At 44.4% G+C, this 21,348-nt stretch overlaps 1 protein-coding gene across 1 annotated transcript; it reads right to left on the reverse strand.

Moving 5' to 3' along the window:
- Nucleotides 1–10,385: 10,385 nt before the first annotated feature.
- On the reverse strand, nt 10,386–20,581 carry T265_14440 (hypothetical protein; the record flags this gene model as incomplete). Its single annotated transcript, XM_009173638.1, has 5 exons — nt 10,386–11,071; nt 11,287–11,653; nt 12,296–12,755; nt 17,601–18,023; nt 20,303–20,581. The coding sequence occupies 5 exons, from the start codon at nt 20,560–20,562 to the stop codon at nt 10,884–10,886; spliced, it is 1,698 nt and encodes a 565-aa protein (XP_009171902.1).
- Between the last annotated feature and the right edge of the window lie 767 nt (nt 20,582–21,348).

Below are 21,348 nucleotides of genomic sequence, written 5' to 3' on the forward strand. Positions count from 1 at the left end.
TTACCTAACCCCTGCTCTTTTCAGTGAAATAAATCAAAATAAACCTTTATTAAATTCTAGGAATCTTTTGGACATTGATGCTTTCAACGTCCGTACTCTGTCATATTGGGCAGCAGGTAACTCTTGCTGACAACTTGTTCTCTCTTTCAATTGATGTATTTCGTGTCTCCGAAACGCACATACGAGAATCCAGTTTGATCATATCCCTCTCGAGGTCACTTGCACAGCCCAATGAAGATTGGATCTCGTCACAATCAGAAGCTCTTATTGATGCCAAGAAGATTATACCGGTAACAGTGGACTGTGATGGCGCACACAGGTCCCTCAAACACCGAATGATGAGGAACCTAGGGGTTGACAAAGCGCTGGTGGATCGCAAAAGCCCGAGAAATGGAGAGGGATTTTTTTAACAGAGAACAGTCGCACCCTGTTTTAACCGGTTCGAGGAGGGTGGGTATTAGTAAGTCGATTTCCGAAAATGATTGCACCTCAGTTCCATCACGGAAACTACGTTTTAAAAGATGGGCTGAACACATTGAAGAACAGACCAGTCAAGTCAACCAGATGAACCCGATTGGAGCATGAATACCAGTCGACCATCATCGACAGAAGTCCTGGAACAATTTCACTGCTTCAGCACAATCAAGCACCTGGACCAGATGGTTCGCACCCTACAGTGTTCGAGAAATGTTATGAGTTCGTCGTGGCTATCCTAAAGACTTTACTCCAAAGTTCCTGGAGTGAGGGAAAAACACGAACAGATTGAAGCCCATCAGCGGTGATTCCAGTATTCAACTAGGATACAGGGACGTCGTGCGAAAACCACCAGGGCATCAGTCTAGTGGCTGCAGCTTCCAAGATGCTCTGTGTAAAGGCTGATGCACCATCTCGAGAGTCAGATTCGCAAAAATTCAGCTGGGTTTTGACCTGGCTGGGTTTCCATTAACTTGTTCTTTTCTTTTTTCGACAAGTACTGGAACTGCGCCACCCCTTCCGACGACTAATCACGGTTGTCTTTCTCAATGTCAAATCTACTTCTGACTCCGTTGATCGTCAGGACCGTGGTAGTTTGAGTGTCCCTTCTAAATAAGTGTCTCTACATACTTCCTCGCATGGACGCGTAAGTGTCTACAGCGAATTATATCCTGACTTCACTCACGACACTGGGTACGCCGACGGTATTTATCCACTTGGATCAGACCCTTTGGTAGTGCAAGTTATTTTAGACATTTCGATAGGCGCGTTGCACCTGTAAAGTGTTGACGCAAGATTGGGTGGGACCAGACCCAAACTTCTTGCTTGCAGGTGAATCGGCCGATGTAGATAGGCTGTTCTAAACTGACAATTTTGTAAGTCTCGGCGAAAGACGGAATCACCTCGGGAGTTGGTGAGTCCAGGGCAGTGCTTACTAACCCACAACACTTGTGGAGCCGAAGTGAAATCAGCCTGGTTGCTAAGAGTACAGTGTGCAATGCTGCGGCCCAATTTGTTCTACCTTATGGATCAGTGACGTGGCTGCTGTGTATTGGAGACCCTCGAAGGCAGTCTGTTTGACCATCAGTGCCTCCGAAGCATTGCACGAGTCTGGTGGGAATATTGGGTCACTACTGCTGAGGTACGCCAGATGGTTTCCGGGAAAACCCTCTCTGCTAGACCAACTGGTCACACTCCACTAGCTACGCTGATCAGATCATGTGCTTCGTATGTCAGAGGACGGTTGGCCTCGTAGTGCCCTTTGCGCCCAGCGTTGTGTGGGGTGGAAACGACCCAGGGGCAATCAGTCCATACCTTGAAGGCTCTTGCCAGTCAACTTAGTCGCTTTGGTAACTGCCATCTTCCCGGATGGGGACCATGCAACGAGACAAACCTGTGGTTAAAGACCCTGACAGATATGACTGTCTCACGCAACCAATGATGGTCTTATATCAAGGCTATCGCTTTCACTGCGTAGTTCTCAATCCATCCCACACCCGACGAGCAAAACAATTTGTCGTCACCTCATTTGGCCATCACCTCCAATGTGTGGCTTTCATTTCCCTATGCTCCGCGAATGAAGCTTTTGCAGCTGAAACCACTGCATTTCGATGCGCGGTCTGTGAGCTGAGAAACGGAACTGAACTTTTAACCCACTCTTTTAATTAGTAGTTGCGTTTTACTTTGCCCACCCCCGAATCAACTGCCCGTTAGTTGTTTGTTTCTATAATGCCTACCGCAGACACAAGATGTTTGATCATGCTCTGGCATAAACTAATAACTCCACTTTCCTACACAATCAAACGGGTACTATTTTTAAGGCAAATGCCAATCGATTAATGCGATGGTGATGCAAATCTCTTAAGCATCATCGTCATCGCCGGCAGTTCATTTCATCATCACCTATCACTAGTAAGTTAAAGGCACAACTACCAACCCGTTGCTGTGTACCATTACGCTCTTTAACAATGCACTGATAATGTGATAAAACGTTTGCAGCTCACCAACTACACTCTGCACTACCTAAGCTGGCAACATTTTCCACTATAAAGAAGTGAGACAACCCTCCTCCTACTGCTACACAGGTGTAGCAAATAAACGTTTTACTACCGATTTATACGGGAATTTATTTAAGCTACTTTACCATAAGTAACGTTCTTTACGTAGCAACGTATCTGAGGACACACAGTTGAGTTGCTCAAGTAACAGCGCAGTGATTTTAGGACCAGTGCAAAAATCGCAAACTACCTGTTCCGGTTAATTAGGCCGGCAGACGAATTCGGTATTACGGCTTTCAGACACAATTCATGCTTGTCTTTTTTACGTGAGAATTATGTTTCTAATGGGAGCGGAAAATGCCAATAGGAAATATAAACAAACAATAGATTCCTCATAAAACTACAGAGTCAGTCAGTCTTCTCGAGGTGACGTCGGCAGACAAGATACTGGACCTAAATCATGCGGATGGCAAGTACACAGACAGCTCTGAATGCTTGCTTGATGTGGACCATTGTGTTCAGCATGCGCTTTGTACCTTCAAAATACAACGCTTCGTAAAGCACTGGTAATCTTTGTTTGTGTATCACTATCACTGGTCATGACGCCTGTTGGCAGACTCTCGAAGACTCCAGTGAATGTTGCACATTCTGGATCTATACGTGTAGGTGGCAGTCCGGGGAAGCCGGTTGATTTCTCTCTGAATGATCGCATTAAAGGTCCTAAGTCAGCCTTTTTATGGTTGTTAGCGAGCTGTGTTCACAACTGTGCTGTGCGCTGTCCCATTAAAAATACACATGGTTTAACAATCGCGAGTTGAGGTCTTTTATTAAACTTTAGTGAGACTCACATCTCTTAGGCAGGTGCTGTAGATCTATCATAGGTGCAGTTTTTGGTTTATAAAACGCCCGAAGATCCGCCCCATTTTTACCCCACTTGTGGCTTGTTTTACGCAAGAGGGACATTTGTCGTGACAGCTCGGTAGTGCATTTGCGTCGAACCTGTTTAGATAGCAGTTCCTCCATGCAGAACCGATAAAAAGCCTTGGGTACTGTTTTTCCTAATTTTGAAGCGACAGTTTGCAGTAGCTTGTCTGTATTGCCCATCCGCGGTCACAGCAAATATTGTTTGATGGGGTTCTGTAAACAAAAGCGGCTGGTCACACAATGTTTGCGTAACTATGACGCCACTACGGTTAGTGTGTGGCTTTGTTGACTTCAATGCTGTTTTAAACAGAATCCGTGGGTAACTAAAGTTTTGTGAACGGCCTCATCGCCCATTGTACCTTGCGATGCCTGTGTTTGTCTGCGTCGGTCGCACGCCAAACAAGCTGCAGTTACGCCTGTAGACCTTCGCTGATAAATCCCTCTATCTGGACATCTCTCTTTGTTCTAATTCCACCTTGATTTTCGGATGCCCTACCCAGGTTTGACAACGTTGTGCTATCTCAGCCCTCGTGGTTTTCCAGGATTGGGTAAAAACAACGCACCCAAATAGGCTTCTATTTATTTATTTGTTTATTCATTCATCCATTTATCGATTCACCAGGATATAGATTACAATGAACTTAATTTTAAACGATTGTCTCTAGGTAATAAAACTGGCTTGACCATTCATTGTTCACAAAACTAGGGTTGAGGGTCGCTCAGCTACTTGGTAGCACAAAATATACCGAAAGCCAACAAGTTCTTCATCCATTGATGTGACGAATGTGTTGTCTATAGAAGCTTTGGAATGCCGGTGACCTTGATATCTGTCCCATTTTGCCCAATAACCAGATTTGGCTCTTCATACCAAAATATCTATACCCAACCATACTAAGCAGTGGTCGGAGACAACTCACGCCGTGATTACATTCAGCATGTGATCGGCCAGGCGGTCCTGCTAAGAGCAGTCTGTATAGGCGGTTTACTTAGATTCGGAACACGGTAAAACTGGAAGATGGGTTTCTCATTCCGTTAAATCTTGATGCGACAACAGTTGCCCTATGTATATTATCATTGTTTCATTCCTACACTGAGTAAAACCTTGGTCAGTCTATGCACTTGATACCCCTCTATTGCTTTTTGGCTGTGTTACCAGCTGAGATGTGTTTCCATTCCGTTGCTCCTCGTTTCAGTTCCGAGACTGTGGTTGCGTAACCCGGTAATGCTGCCAACTGCCTGTATGCCCCCATCCTCTCCACATGTTATCGCTACTCCTTTGTAATTACACGATCAGAATACCCTATCTACTTTGTTTTGATACTTGGAACGAAGCGTGAGAAGCACCCACTGCTTAACGTTTTTCTACAAGCGTGAGAGCACCCACTGCGTAACGTTTTTCTAACGTGAGAATTTCTACATCTTTTGTGTACTTTCGTGGTAGTCATTCCGAATGTGCCAGTTACGTATGATTCTTTATCTTCTATCAGCCGGATAATTCAACTTCGTCAAAAGGTCGGAAGAACATTTCAGTGCCCATGTTATCCAAATTTCAGGTGCTATCATGTCGTCCTTTGGACATTGTCTGACTCTCATAAACTTGATTTCAGTATCAGTCATCATCTCTTAGACTATTGTATTTATTTCTTTGCGAACTATGTTTCGGGTTATTAGAACTGGCCAAAAGGCGAGTAAAGCACTGACAATAGGGGTGCGCATTCAGTTGTTGAGGTGAATGAGCCTCATGTCTGGTTCGTGTGTCGTCTTTGGGTCTGTTTATCATTAACCAAAGAACTTGATGGGTCACCTATTTCACAATATTCGCAGGCTGTTGTGATGCGGACTTCATATTCGACGCAATATGATGTGATAGGCTGAAATACCGCCCTGGGAAGTACCGGGGACGTGGAAGATACCATGCTTGACAGAGTGGACCGGGTTAACGATTCATTCAGATAGATTCACATGTGCTCCCTCGAAATTATCTCAAGAGCGATCGAGTCAGGGAAGATGAAATTAACAACTGTCGGTAATTAACCTCTCATAGATTGAAACGGGTGAGTTTTTACCAAGCATTTGGCTTATCTTTTGGTTTTCGAAAATCGAACGACCAAGAACTCGTTTATCGCTGTGTCGCATGCTTCGGCCAAAGCTTTCATAAAAGTGAGAAGTCCTGTGTGCTTTAGGGGTTATTTCCAAAGGTGAAAATAGCATTGTAACCTACGTGCTGGCTTGTCTACTATTCTTGATGTGTGCCGTTGGATGACTGGAATATCGTATTCCGCCTGGCTCTGCTGATGTCGAACGGAAGTCTTTCTTACCATCCATTAGTACACCCAACATGGAGGTGATATTCGTGTTGATTACCTGTCGACCATTGACATATCAAGCATTCGTCATCGGTCATTTGTTCTGGCTAGATCACCAGAAACTTTCGGCTGGTTTAATTCTGACACAACATCGGTCGCAGCGGTAGGCCAACTGCATGTTCCATAACATCATAGCTGTTGTGACATTCTGGTGCCTTCGTGATCCAGCGCTTTTCAGCATCTCTTCGAATAGCGACATGATATGAAGTAATTATCATGATGACCGAGCCATGTTAAGTCATTAACTTTGCCCGGCATATCATGCATGTTAGAAAGTCCTCAATCAGACGACTCGCATCAGATTATGTTCAAATTAGCTGTGTGAATTCTACTTCAAAAACAAACCTGCAACTTCCTGTAAGTAAAAAGAAACATCCGACGGATTTATGGCGTTCGTGGTTCTCCGTGAACGAGCGATCCCAGGTACCACCAGGGCAGTCGCTAGATCATCGGGTTAATAACACATGGCTCAGGCGTGACCATATTTGCTTGGTCCGAAGTGATCTCTCGGGTTCGTCTGGTAGAGTAGTCACAACCCTTGTTCGCCTGTTTGAGCTTCTGGACCTATATCTCAAGAGCAAAGATGCGCTGTGCTGCACCAGGAAAAAAAATTTGGTTCATCAAGAGCTATAACGTGGGCTAAACAACACCATCGCATCAAGCTCCGGAGATCCGATACAAACCGCCTAATTTTTTCGAACACCGTTCTGGTTATCGTAGCATAATGTGAACAATTATTTTTCGAACACCTCGCTCTGGTTATCGTAGCATAATGTGAACAATTGAAATGATGAGTCTGACTGCACCACAATATAGACACAGCATCAGCAAATTATATGAAACGCGAGACGATTGGTGTGACAGCACGGCTGGTTTATCGTCCGTGGAAATACCACTGCTGAGTAAATCATCATCCTCAGCCATAAGAACCTCGTACTTGTCATACAGTGGTTACAGCTACCAGAGTTTCGTTCACTGATGATTTCAGATGGGATAGATAGCCATACATTGCAGGCGGTAACTAATATAACTGATGTGTCAATACGGAGGTGCCAGTGGATGTTTCACTGAGAATGTCGTGAGAGGTGGCTGTACCTTGAAAGTAACCGTGTGGGTGTGTACGCCTCATTGATAGCTCGGTTGGGCCGTGCCTGTCACTGTCTAATCCCGTCTCGGGATCCTCATCCATGGAGACGCCAACCGACAGTGCAGCTGGGTTTACTGGTACTGGCTCTCATTCTTCGTTGCCAAGTCATTGTTTGACCTCCCCTGGCTCATTTCCATCTCTCGCTTGGTAGTGCGGAAAGAACTTGCCGAGGAAGACGGTCGACTGGCACATTGAGTAGGTGACCGAGCCAGCGCAACCCACGTAGTGTGGTCAGATTATCTATCGTGGAAGAGTTATTTCTTCCGAAAACCATTTGACATACTTAAGCAGCAATGGTCCGGTGTTCTCACCAGACTTGGGCAATGCTCCGAAGACATCGATGGGCAAACACCGAAAGCCATTTAACGTCCTAAGCTTGCTGCGGTCAGCTTTCTAAACCGCATAATAATATGAAGAGGAAAGGACAGCCCCACCAAATGCCGCCAACACCGCCCGTTTAGTATATGGCCGCACTGTAAGCCCCTGTGTTAGGCCGTTGATCTCTCACCCGTCAAACGTGAATATACGCAACTCGATTGACTCTCGCTGCTCTCCTTACAAATTCAAAGCCGCACTCTGCAACAACCGTCTTTGGAATAGTAATATCAACCCGGCCCATAGAAAAATTTATTCTCGGCAGCGGTGACCTCGCACATTCTCCTGGGTTACTTCTTACATCACCGCCTCCGATTGCGTCTACAGTCATTGCTCTGTGTCCCTCCACTACCCTCTCTCAAGTTCTAATCACTCAATTTTTGGTGTTTTCGGCCCTAAATTGCTCTGCGTCAGATTAGCAGGCATTTCTTCTGTGCACTTCGATCACCCATTGATAACGATGCTGCTCAACTTTCCTCTCTTGAATTTCAACTGCGAACACATCCTACAGTCCGACCCCACTGCCGAACTTTGTATCGTGGCCATTTCAGTGCCCTCAAGTCCCATGACTAAATTTCTCATCGCAGGCGGACTCATCCGGCCATGAGCCCATAACTTTTGATACCAATAATTTTTCATCCGAAATTCCCCCTTTGCCTGCTGCAACTTTGCACTGACTATGGGCCGCAGACCTCGTCCTAACCCAACCCTTATCATATCCAATTGTTCCCTCTGTTCCCGTTGTCCCAGAACCAGTCAAGCCAGCCCACCTCTCCCCAGTATATTCCCATCGGTCATCACACTTCTTATCGCCGTATTTTTGACGTTAGTCATTTGCTGATCTGGACGGCACTCAACAGTTCTCGGCTCCATTCCTGAATCTCTAACAAACTGACATTCGTTGTATTTGACGGGAGTCCTTGATGGTGGAGTGCACCAGTTAATACCTTCCGAACTCATTTTCGGAATGACGTAATCCCATGTGTTCCAGTATTGTTACATGAAATAACTGAATGGTTAAGCACCGGTGTCCCTACTACCCCCCATTCACCTCGTTCGGACTTTTTTGTTACTCAAGACTGCCATACTGAGATCACCGACAAAGTTGACCATTTGTTCAATACACCTGCCGAATGTCTTCTATAATTCAGTCATCCTACAATTCCAGTATTCCTATCCCCAGTCCTCAAATTACTCAGCGAACAAAATGCGAGAGTAATTGCCCGGCCTTTTGCTTCGAATTCCATTTCTTTACCAACTTTTATCTATCTCTCAGCTCCAAACTATACTCCACTACCCACCACTTCAGCCGCTAATGTTCGCCTGCCGTTGCCTCCCAAATCTCCCGGTCCAGTCAGTAGACCCTTATTTCATTCTGTGTATGTGCTCCAATTTTGTACATCCTCTTCCGGTGTAGCTCCGTCCGCTGAGTAAAGCGCTCCCACGTATTCCCTATTCCCATCTCCCGCTCCATCCGTATCAATCATGTCGTTCAAAGTTTTGGAGTCACTCATACGTGATCTGGAACACCGCAGCTCTCTGAAATAACACCTATGTAAGGCCCGACACCATCGTACTTGTGACCTGTTGGCGTGTGAACTCGTCCGGTTAAGCTGAATTGGTACGCTTTGTTGCTTCGGAGATTATCGATCGAGCATGGTACGACGACCGTCTATTAACGGACTGAATCCTGACCCGTGGAACTGGAATAGGAAATTGTGGACAAACCGATGGATTCAAATGCAGTTCAAAGGCGCCCTCTCTCGGAACTCCGAAGTTCTGTCCTTTTCCCTGCATTGTTCATTCTGTTTATCAATGATCTCCTCTGTTCCCGGTTGAATCCGGGCTTTGACAGATCATACAACCCCTCACACCAATAAGCCTTATCACAGACCTGCCTTATCTCGAATTAGCGATCACATGCATTGGAACAGTACACTGAACGGTAACCTAACAGTTGTTTCTTTTTGGGCTCATTGAGTGGAGCTAGCAAATTTATCAATACTTGTCTCTCCTTCCGCTGAGTCCCTAGTACTTATTGGTTTTAAACAACTCTCTCAACCACCCAACTGTCCGCTTCATTTTTTATTCATTTCGAGTGACCCGAGACTGCAGAAACTCGGTCTTTACCCCGTATATAGTTGCCCTCCTCCCAGGTCCGCCCCATTATTGAATACTAGTGGATGATACTCCCCCTCATAGACTATTAATTTTCCAACATCGTCGATATGCTGTCTGAGTCTTACCAATTCGTCGTTATTAACACTACCATAAGGCGCCCCCACTCCTATAATCGTTCAATCGGGAGACTCGCCTACGCTCATCTACTTATCGGTGCCAAGCTCTAGGTCCTCAATTTCAGGCAATTATTTCCATGCTTATTTCTCCAAGATCCTTTGGAGTTTTCGCTCACCTTTTTTCAAATCCTGTTTCTGGAACTTTCAAGTTTAGGGTTGGCATTGATCTGTTCAGACATATGATTCTCTACCATTGGGCTTTACTAACGCGTTACTTTTTTTCTGTGTGTTGGAGTAATTTTGTGATTCATAGGTTCCTTCCAGCTTTTAACCAATTTGATATTCATCACTCTTATAGGGGGCCTCGGACTGTAGACACCCTTTCCTTGTATGTTACGTTTGAGGCGTCGACGACAGTTCAAAATCACCGAACAGATCGCACTACCATCCTCAAGATATAATCCGTGCCTCGCGCACTGGGCTCTTCTACTAGGAGCTCTCAGTTGTATCCTCCGAGCCACCAGCCCATGATCCTTTGCAGGCAAAAGCAATTCACAATCTTTGGTTTCCTTGTGACTCGTTCTACAGAACGACATCCTCACCAGTGCGACTGCATGCCAGTCGCGTGAACTAGGCTGCTGACCCCTACAAAGTATGACCTACCAACCTCGTCCGCTCAGCCAAAGTGTAGAAACAACGTCGTTTCGTATAAAAAGATTCACGCATAAAATACAGTCAAATCTCTCACGCTGACTAGGCAATGTAGGCTAGGACCCCGCCACAAGTTGACATGGTGCCCTTTCCCGTTTCAGTATGGGTCCCAACCGGAATAAGTAACAAAAAACGAGTATTGATTACAATCAGACACCTATGTTGATATGCACAGACCCGAAGGAGCGGAAAATAAGGAGAGTTTAAAAAACCAAGTAAGACCGTCAAACGTGTGATCAAAATCAGCTGTAACAAAAGTATGATGCAATGAGTGTATGGTGAAGGAACTGTCGTTTGGTCAACAGGATGCAAACGACCTTTCAACCATGAATACGATTGGTTTCTGTTCATCCATACACATAGCCTTGAGTAGAGATTAACTGCCCAGATATGTAGAGGTTGGGTGGTAGTGGTGCGTAACCAAGAGGATGAAAATACCAATAACAGGCTGAGTGGAGCAAGGCACTCGATATGTGAGTGATATGTTACGAAAGCGTAGTAGGTGGGGGGAGGGTAGGAACAACCAGCTGAACAATGAAGAAAGGTAAAACAGCGAGACAATAAAATAACAGTACTAGAAAGATATGGGAATGCAGTGCTGAACACAGCCAGAAGGTCTGCAACCACCGGAATTGGAATCAAGTGGATGCAGTTAAGTGGTTTCTACTGCCTTCGGAAGTATATTTATCTGCGGTGATTGCGTCGTGTTGTTTGAATAGCAAACAATCAAGCGGGGTGGCTTGGTCTGGAGCTTCTTCGGGGTGGGTTGTAACGCAATCGGACCAAATGCACCCGATACTGACTTTGTAGGGTTGGATGGACGAGGGAAGGAGGTCATAGCTGGATAGATAGATCAAGGAGAGAGTAGACAGTCAAGGATTATATACATGAAGGCTATCTACGCTCAAGGGTAGATGGATCAAATCAGGCATTTGGCTACGGATTCTGATGTTGTATAATAGCGTACCAAGGTTATCATACCTATCTTAAACATTCAAACTAGGACAGTGGGAGAAGATTATGGCAACAATTATGAAAGAAAGGATATTACTAACTGGGATTGGTTTCCGTTGTTTTGGTGAGAGCCAGAGATGGTGTCGTTGGATGAGCCACGTGGCCAAGCGTAACACCATCCGTGCACGAAGTAAATGTATGAGTCGATGAGGGTATTAAAGACGAATGTGATGTAACAACACCGTTCGAATCGACCTGCACCACGTTAGAACCCGCAGTCCTGGTATCACCCGAACGGCGGAGTGAAGGTAGTCGCCAAGTATGCGCTCCACTTGTTGGTGGAATGAACACTCCTTCATACCCGCGAGAACGTCGTTTCTGAAACGCCATACTGAGTAGCTTTGACTCGAACAGGGGATCAATGCGCCAGAAGCATCCTTTTCCGTGGTCTTCTTGGGGACGAGGGATCTGAATAGTCGGACAAACAATGAGAGAAACAAAGGGGCGTTAAAAAAACGCACTGAGCAGGACGTAGTATTTGTTTTAGAGTAAATTGTAGCAGTGAAAGTCTGACCTTTTTCTTCGTCCCACAAGTGACTGCTCCCGCAACCTAAGAAGTGTAGTGTTTACGCGAATTCTGGGTCGATGATGGTTGATGGTCTCTTCTCATTTAAGAAGGAGTGCACCGATTTTCTTATGAGGAGATGTATGAGGAGAAGCGAATCAAATGAGGATTATTGTTGGGGCTAGTAGTTTCCTTCTAGAACACGTGCTAATCATTACTAATACTGAAAAATTTAGGCCGACGTTTCATACAGTGATATTTGATGCAACCAAGAGTAACGTTATTTACACCTGATCGCCGTTACACCAGTTTGTTGATATTTAACATGGAAGGCTTGTGCAATGGCCCCAGTGAATGCCAGAGACTGAGAACATCCTGGAAATGAACAGTATTTTTAAGCATCTGAGTTGGGCCATGGTCAAGATTGTTCCCTTCAACAGTTCATGGCTATAGGCCTATTTTTCTTAATGATATAATGGCCCAATCCAACTCGACTGTAGGACGTGTTTCCACGTGAATTCGAGCTATTTTGTCCAGAAACTCACCTTGATGAAATGACGATTCAATGACAAGTTGTGTCTCACAGAGTTTTGCCAGCCTTTATCCTGTGTATGGTAGTATGGATAGTTTTGACTAATGTAGTCATAAATGCCACTCAGTGTGATTTGTCGATCCGGTTGGCTCGCAATGGCCTGAGCAATCAGTTGAGCGTATGAGTAGGGTGGCTTGTTATTCCGATCACCTCGTTCCAGATCGGTCAGGCGAAGCACCGCGGTGACCTTAGACTGAGGTGAGTAAACCGGGACAGCGGTGAGAACGAAATGCCTGGTTGGGAATGAGCATGTTGTTGTCGATGAGGTGATGGCAACCGAGACCGGAGATGTGTGATCCAGTGGAGATCTTAGTGCGCAGTTCATTCCGGTAGGATAACTTTGTTGGACAGGTACTTGACCAGAACATGAGATTGGAATGTCTGAGACAGTATCCGTTCGAACATTTTCAGATCTGTGGAGACAGTCGGAAATAACATGCAATAATCACAATTTTCACGAATTCCGACAGTAGCATTTTCAACTGAGCATATGGGGATGAGTTGATAAGGGAGAGCCTTTCCAATAAGAGCACCTCCAAGAGAGATGCTCCCAAAAACAGTCTATTAACCAAAGCTGGACGCATAAAGTAATCCACAAAGAAACTGCATCACCCGACTAGTTAATTTTGCCACACACAAGAGGACTGTTGTATAAGGACAAGCAGGATATCCACTCGGCTGCTCTAAGTACACATTGAGTAAACATGGATCTGCGCCGCCCATAATAGGAAACCTCCCCAAGAGCAGTGAATTCATAATTCTGCTTTAACGGCTCAGAACCCAGGGAGAGAGAAGCACATGAAGTTGTGTGCTTACGAAATGAGGTTCGTAACCTGATTCTAGTGCGCAAACAACACGAATCAGAGCGTGTTTACCCCTAATTTTGATTTTGATGCAGTTGGTCGGTGCCAAAAACGGAAAAGTGGCGAGCAGCAGGTCATAAAAACCGAGATCAAACAGGTAGCCTAACGCAGGTGTTTTATGCATCTGTAAAAGGTGACTTACGTTACAAAGGTTTTGATCAGCACTTTTCAGAATATCTTCTAATGACCTTTTAACCACGCGAAGATAACTCAAGTCACCCTTAAAAGTATGGAAAATCCTAATTACTTGATAGATGTGGGAAAGTACACTGCTGCGTTCGGCGAAATCCCACGCGCAAAAAAGCTTTTTGTCAATTGTGTCACGCCTAATACAAGCTTGATCTGACTGTGGAATGTGACACCTACATTAAAGTGTATTCCGAGAATTTCTCGCCAAGAGGGTCGTGATTTCAACACATTCACCTGTCACCTACGCGAGAACGAATTGGTTCCTTTGTAACAGCTTGGCTACAATACGCGTAAGAAACCTGTCTAAACCATACTCATGTCGAAGCCAGCGTACATTCTAGTTTACACTACCCCATTGAGACAGCTGTTACCCTCTGGAAAGCTGAAAAGAGGGCGATAAACGAGAGTCGTCTTGTCTCAGAAGCGACCTCTTTTTTATCTCAAACAAAAACGAAAATCAATGAAACATTTTGTGGCAAAAAATAGTTACCGGATGTCCTGCAGTCCATACTGCAAGACACAGAATATTCAATTTACTTTCTAGTACAACTGTTCAGTGTGTCAACGAATTTGAAAGCTTCTATCGGTTTCATTTTAACAATGTGGAACCAGCTGCACCACACGATTATTAAAGGCAATTTTCTGGTACTATAAAATAGATTGTCCAGTTTAATGACGATGAATATCAAAGAATTTCTGCTGAGTGCCGCAGACGATTCAGATATCATGCAATTTCGAAATGTTTCAAACTACTTCCGTACATCAGATACTGGCTGGTTTGGCGAAAGTACACACGTTTCAAACCCAACCAATGGCCATCACACACAACCCCATGCAGACAGAAGCCATTGTAGAATTCAGGTGGACTGATCTCAGATGTCATATGTACCTCCACATGTTTCCCTCTCTACATGAGCTCCTAACATCGTCTGTTTCAATCCTATGCTACGAAACACGAGTTTTCTGTGGTGGGTGAACTTCCCTACTGAAATGATTCCGTTATTTGGTGAGTGGATACGGTTGGTGTTAAAAAAACGGTAGTTTTTCTATCATCTAATCGATGTGCTGTGATACACGACATGTAGCCGGTCGACATACGATTTAAGTTTTGCTGGTATGGTTCAAGCTTGTTCAAGCATGATGTACTGAAAATATTTTGGATAGCTACATGTAATTCTTCGTGCAAGCAAGATTTGGTCTGCTATCAATGGAATCTTGAAGAACTCTGCCCGACAGGTTCTTTCATAAAGCCACACAGTTGGTTGGAAGTGATCAAACAGGTAACCCGATTCACACAGATTTGAGCTTTTCATCACAAAGGAAGAACCACTTTGACTACTTCCTTTCAATACCCCATTTGTTCTTCCAACAAAATGATTACTTTTCATTACAGTTCAGAAGATGGAGGACGAACATGCGAGTACGAAGATCGGTCTCATTTGTAGTATATCACTTCTGTGAAGAGGATTCTTTTGAGTTCCATCCATTGGTAACAACCATACACCCGCTCCTTACCCCCGTGAAAAATGTAGTAATCTTGGTCATCAGTCATCCTTATCCAACTTGAATTTTCTCTTTAGTCAATCTGCTTTCACCATAGACCAGAATACCTAGCACGAAATTTCACTCTCTCGGTCAATACATGTTTTTGTAAGAGACGGAAAATTCTTCATCACTGCACTTGACAGCGCCCAGTGTAGGAGAAACAACAGGCTGATATGGGAATAATGGTCACTTGTGCGCAAACTAGTGATGAGTAGCCAACGCCAGAAGAGAGGGAAGTCGAGGAAACTAGACTCTACTTTGACAAAAGACCGCCTAAATGGAGACGAGTGCCTATGTCAAAACGATCTCTATGGGAACCAGGACAACCGACTGTGTTAGCGGCGGACGGAAACCACACGGACCACTTGGGCGACTCTCAAACACTACCGATAAATCACATGAGGCTAACGACATGAACTAATCCTGATCCGAGCGTCGCCAATGGCAACAGAATGCCCGATTAATCTGCAGGGCAATGGGCTTGCCACCACCTTATCGCCACAACACAAACGTTAGTGCATGTGAGTGTATTAAACCACACAACTGCACCAATTTGGATCCAAGTAGAATATAAGGTTGACGGAAACTCGGGGACTGCGCCAAACACTACCATAAATCACATGAGCCTAACGACATGAACTAATCCTGATCCGAGCGTCGCCAATGGCAACAGAATGCCCGATTAATCTGCAGGGCAATGGGCTTGCCACCACCTTATCGCCACAACACAAACGTTAGTGCATGTGAGTGTATTAAACCACACAACTGCACCAATTTGGATCCAAGTAGAATATAAGGTTGACGGAAACTCGGGGACTGCGCCTACCTGATGAGCCCCAAGAAGGGCGAAACCGGTCGTGGGCTGTCGAAGAGTTTTCAGCAACCTTGTGAGTAGTTTGCCTTGTGCACCAAAGAAGCTTTTGGTTCGGACTGCCTGTAATCGGCCCCTTGCACGTGCAACCCAGCTATTCAGGAAAATAAAGATGAACTACTGCGTGCCAAACAGCACGATTTGTTGATCAGATCGTGGATCGTGTTGATCTTCCTTCGTGGAAGAATTTTGACTAAATATGCCCTAAAAAGTTGCCAACGGCCCGAGATCACCCCTTCAAGGCTCCAAATATGCGAGGTTCCGAAGGACAAGTGGTTTCTCTAGGTTAAGCAACTCCCACTTCTACGAAAACAGCAAAATTCAAGATTGATGCTACCTTCAATAATCACCTTTGTAATAGAAGCACAAGAACATGCCCAAAATTTGAAACACGCAAAAAAAACTGTTGGAGATTTCGAAAATTCGCTTTTCATAAATGCCGCTAAGCATAATAACGTATGCTCTGCAGCTTGTTCGATTCGAATTACGAATTGGAAATGTTTATGGCCGGAAGGGACCATTCGCAAACTCGCAAATGGATAAATAGACTACATTTGACCACGATACCGCCAACTTCAGCGATAGCATTAAACAAAAAACTATGAGGTCTGTCTCCTAAGTGCAAAGATGATAAGCATACACTATATTGTGATGAGTCAAGATTACCTAATCCCTTCGAATAAGCTATAGCGTAAGCTTTCAAATATTTGCGTTACCAAACGTATATCAAAGAAATAGAAGTTGGACGACCTTGTATCTTGATAAAGAGTTCTTCTCATAATTCAAACCTCCACAAAACCTGGAAAGAGGATGCTGGAATCCAGATGTCAAGGAAGGGAAAACAGCTATCTGATCTTTGCTAAGTGGTCCAAGTTTAGGTCTGCCCAACCCAGCTGAGCAGACGTTCTGATAGTGAGGAACAACAGACAGCAGCAAAGTCGTTCGAGAGGGAATCTCAACAGATCAACACGAACCTTTCGGGATTTAGAAGATAAAACAGAAAGATCGACCGTGGATGCTTTTGATTAGTCTGATGCAGACATTTGTTGTCCGCTATGAATACGTAAGGTCCATTGTTGAAATGGTCAAGACCTCGGCTTCACAGTCAACCCTGTCTAGTAATGCGGTGGTATTTGCTTTGCCGACATTTGTTATATGGATAGACTGGTTTCTGAAATTCAAGCGTCTGATGCTCTGTGGCGCCGACGTTCAATTGTTTTGGCCTCTACAGCTACATACTGCTTGAAATGCTTAACCTAGCTCCAGTTGTAGCTTCCCCAGAGCACGGACGATTATCAGTATGCTGTCCTGTACTCTTAAAGACTTTCGCTCAATACTAAAAACCAGCCCCTTGTGAAGCAGTAGGAATTAAGGTTTACTCAAGCTATCCGATGATAGATTTATATTCACACTTTCCGGTGCTATCTGAATGGCTGGAAGACAATTGAAGAGATCATCAGATGATACTTTGTGAATCTGTTATTTCTTTCCTCGTTTTTCCCCTGTCCTTCACATAAGTATACAAAAAACTTCTGTCCGTTTGAGATAGTTCGCGTCGCAGAAGTTTGCAAATTTTATTATCCAAACTATTACGTAGTAGTCCTAAGCAGTTCAAATGACACAAGTAGTAGTAAATATGCCGTTTTAAAAAACTCTGAGGCCGTCTAGACATACTTTCGGCATCCAAAATGAAACGGCTTCTCAACAAAAAATCATTAAGATGCAGACGAAGTAGCATGCACACAAACTTAAGGGAAACGAAACGAACGAGTAGGAGAGACCCTACTTACAATACAGAGTTTGCATGGCAATCGCGTTCCTTGTTTGACGTGGATGAATCGGTGGGATGAAGCCGAATCACACCTTTTGGTACTAACGCTTGCTTGCGTCGTGTGCGACTTTGAACTTGCACTGTTTGCAGTAATGGAATGGATTTGTCTATCTTATACTGTTGCTTTCCATCATTTGCTGAATCAGACATGTCTTCAATCGATGAATCTTGTTCATTATCTGTTAGCAGTGTGGTTTGGCGACGACGTTTTGTGCTTGAGTGGGTGTCGGTATCAGAACCACTGCTACCGGACAGCATCGTGCCATCAGCAGATGATCTGCGCAGGAAACGTAAACTAGACCGAGGCCGTCTCCGGCCACTAACACGGCGACATTGCTCTACTTGGATGCAAATGGACGTGCTCGGGAAACGCAGTACACATCTGTGGAAATGTTAGGAAAGAAGACAGTACTGAATTAGTATGAAGCGCAAGGCCACTTGCTGTGGTTGGTTTGCGAAATAAGATGGAGGCCGATTAACTTATCCAGGCGTACATCAGATGGCTATGTAAAATGGCAGGCATAGAACGTCGGTTTGTGTGCAACATCACGGAGAGTAACACATAAGTGAATACTGGACTTAATTGTGAAGTGGAACATGCGGTAGTTTTCCATAATGGTTGCCCACTTTAGGTTAGATCCAAGAAGTGGTGGATACAATAAGGCACCTTGATACCAAGATCACAGTAAAGCCAACAAAAACCACCAGTAACGTAACACAAACAATGCGAGTTCATCACTAGAATGATCAACACGACGTACCACCGTTTTGGTTATATAAGTGACAACTTTGACCAGTGGTGATAAAACCTTTAGGATTCGAGAGATGGTAGCAGGCGAGGCAAAACATGACGGGTAACACAAAGGATCTAGCGACTGGAATTGCCCCTGTGCGATGGATTCTTCCCAAGGTGTCAACAATGACCAAGAACAAAGTTCAAACACTAGGAGGGCGATGGTGGCCCAGGCTGCACAGACGGTGGTTGCTCTACCAACTGAGTTGGGCAGTTAGCTTACGAGGTGACATCATCGTCGTGCCCAATCCGCTGCACGACTCACCTTTAGTGCTATAAAATGACAAATAGGTAAACATATGGATGTACCCATCGTATGGGCACAATCAAAACTCAGAGGACCTACGGTTTCAGCGAACATGGGCGTATGTGCGACAAAAGATGTAATGTATTATATCTTCTCCAGATTGTTATATTTGACCATTAACCCCAATTTGTAATTAGACCTAATAAATTTCTACGCGAAAAAGCGAGCCGCCTGTACACCAGGTAACACCTAAGAACTAACAAATGGTAGCAAGTAGGCTGGGCGGCCAGCTATATATTGTGTTTCGCTCCATAGCGGAGATGAAATAGAATATTATATATATAGGGGGCGAGATGGCCCAGGTGGTTAGAGCGCGAATTTACTGACCGGAAGGTCCGTGGTTCGAATCCGACCTCCGCCATTCGACTTCCCCTGTCTAGGCTTGGGCGACCTTCAGGTAATTAACGGATATTTAAGCGAAATTCACTTGACTCAAGACCAACCCCTAGAAATAAGTCTTTAAAAGGCATCCAATTTGAGGCACTACCATGTTGCTCAAACCTATACAGGAGCTCAGGCCACGGACCTTCTGGCCAGGACCTTTCCGCTTTAACCGCTAAGCTTTAAAGAAGAAACAGCGCGAACCAACTTCTCCGCCGTTTTTACAGAAATCGCTGTCACATGATGTTCACATCGAACCCAAGATAGATGTCTCCTGTGTGAACTGTTGACGAGGGGTATTGAAGCATCCCGATTCATGCAGAAGGCCAAATTAACGATGGTACACTTCTTTAGAGACTACATTGACGCGATTAAGAAGGCAGGAATTTCATCCCACATGTCACATTTCCGAGAAAAAGCAGAAAGGGTCTTTTTCTGGAATTCTGTAGAAAGTTCTGTAGCCATTTATAATTGGCTTATTTTGTAACAGGTTATCATTTTCGTTTTAGCTGGCGACAGCTTGGTGAAAGAGAGATTTGCCATGAGGACCGATTCCCTACATCGGTATCCTGGATTGCTGGGGCGGATAGTATGATCATTATGAGTTAAAAAGGCACCACTATCATCGTTACTGTTATTATTCTGTCATTATTAGCTATTATTAACATTAGATTTATTATTATATTATTAATTATTACCCAATTGATAAGTATCAGTTGCTGTCATTATTACCATTACTATTATTACTGTTGTTGTAATAGAGTCGTACTGAGCCCCAGTGGATCCCCTAAAATACGCAGCTAGTCACTTGTGGGAGGTGCGGAAACAGCTGTTGTTTCAAGTGTCTGGTGAACAGTGCCATCCTATTTTCCGTACGGTAGCGCGTTCAAGTGAATTGTCTACACACAAAACATAACAGCACCAAATCCAGGTCAGAATGGACTATCCAGCGCCACGTGCCTCCGAGTGGGACAAGATCACCTATGAGTTCTGTTAATTCATCTTTTGATGAGTCCAGTCTGCCCAGTGCAAGTCTTATGCAGACTATAGCAAGATGAGGGTAATATACCAAGGGTACATTTTTCATGAACTCAGAGAAAGGTGGAGATCAAAAAAAGCTTACAAACTGTAAAGTAAAACAGCGCTACTCAAGCGACCCAATGCATGCATAGTAGCCTACCTGAAGGGAAGAGTTCTGGGGAGTGAATCACCTGGTCGAAAAGATCTGTCGACAAAAATACCATTTTTGCCATTGCAACGAAGTTTCAAAATGTTCGTCTCCCACAACAGTTCCAAATGTTGACGCGAAACGAAAGAAGATTGGCCCACATCGACGTCGACGGGTGTTGCGCTAGTACTCCTTCCGATAATGATCCGTTCTTTGTACATCTCACAAATAACATCGTTAAATAATTTTAGCCGTGCGTAAGGTGGCAACATGCCGTACACAGAAGACGTGCGCCTAGAAATAAATGCGGAGTAATTGATAAAATCGCACTTGAGGCTCAATTGCTACGCTGAACTAGATAATGCACACTGTATACTTTTCTAACGAGGTTCTCGACCCACAGTGGGGTTTCAGTACCCGCTAGCCAATTTTTAAGCGGCATAACAGTACGGGGTACGCCGTGGCAGTGTGAGTCATACCTTTGAGGTATATACGACGCCGCAGATGAAACAGGTTAGCAAGGATCACTTATTTGTAGACAAACTTTGCTAAGGATTGAACCACTAGAACCAATTCAACATGTTAGATAAACCGATTTGTCAGTAACATCCACTGAGCTGTTTACACGCATCAGGTATGAGTCCACTTTCAACTAGCTTTGCAGTAAAGCTTTGAGCTTTTTGGATATGACGTACATGTGAAATCGTGCAGCAGAATTATTTGGGAAATGTAGTTTTGTTTGCACAACTACGAGTTTCCGTCCAAGAACAACATCGTTAATAAGCGAACGTCATGAAGAATATGAAAAAGATACAGACAGAAAGGTCAGCGTTGGCACTACTAACTTCGTTCAACGCTACTTGTGAACATATATTTGTTTTTTGCCATAGAGCCTTACATTCTTCGTGGTTTTAGTGTCTAAACTTCGCATTGGCCACTCTACTTACCCCACACAGATGCCACAGTCAGAAGAAAACACTTGCGTCACTGATTTCCTCATCCTATTTCCACTTCAGTACGAAACGATAAAACTGCTCAAACTCCAGATCTATTCGCAA

The sequence above is a fragment of the Opisthorchis viverrini genome (genome assembly GCF_000715545.1).
Source record: "Opisthorchis viverrini unplaced genomic scaffold opera_v5_196, whole genome shotgun sequence".
Taxonomy (NCBI): Eukaryota; Metazoa; Platyhelminthes; class Trematoda; order Opisthorchiida; family Opisthorchiidae; genus Opisthorchis; species Opisthorchis viverrini.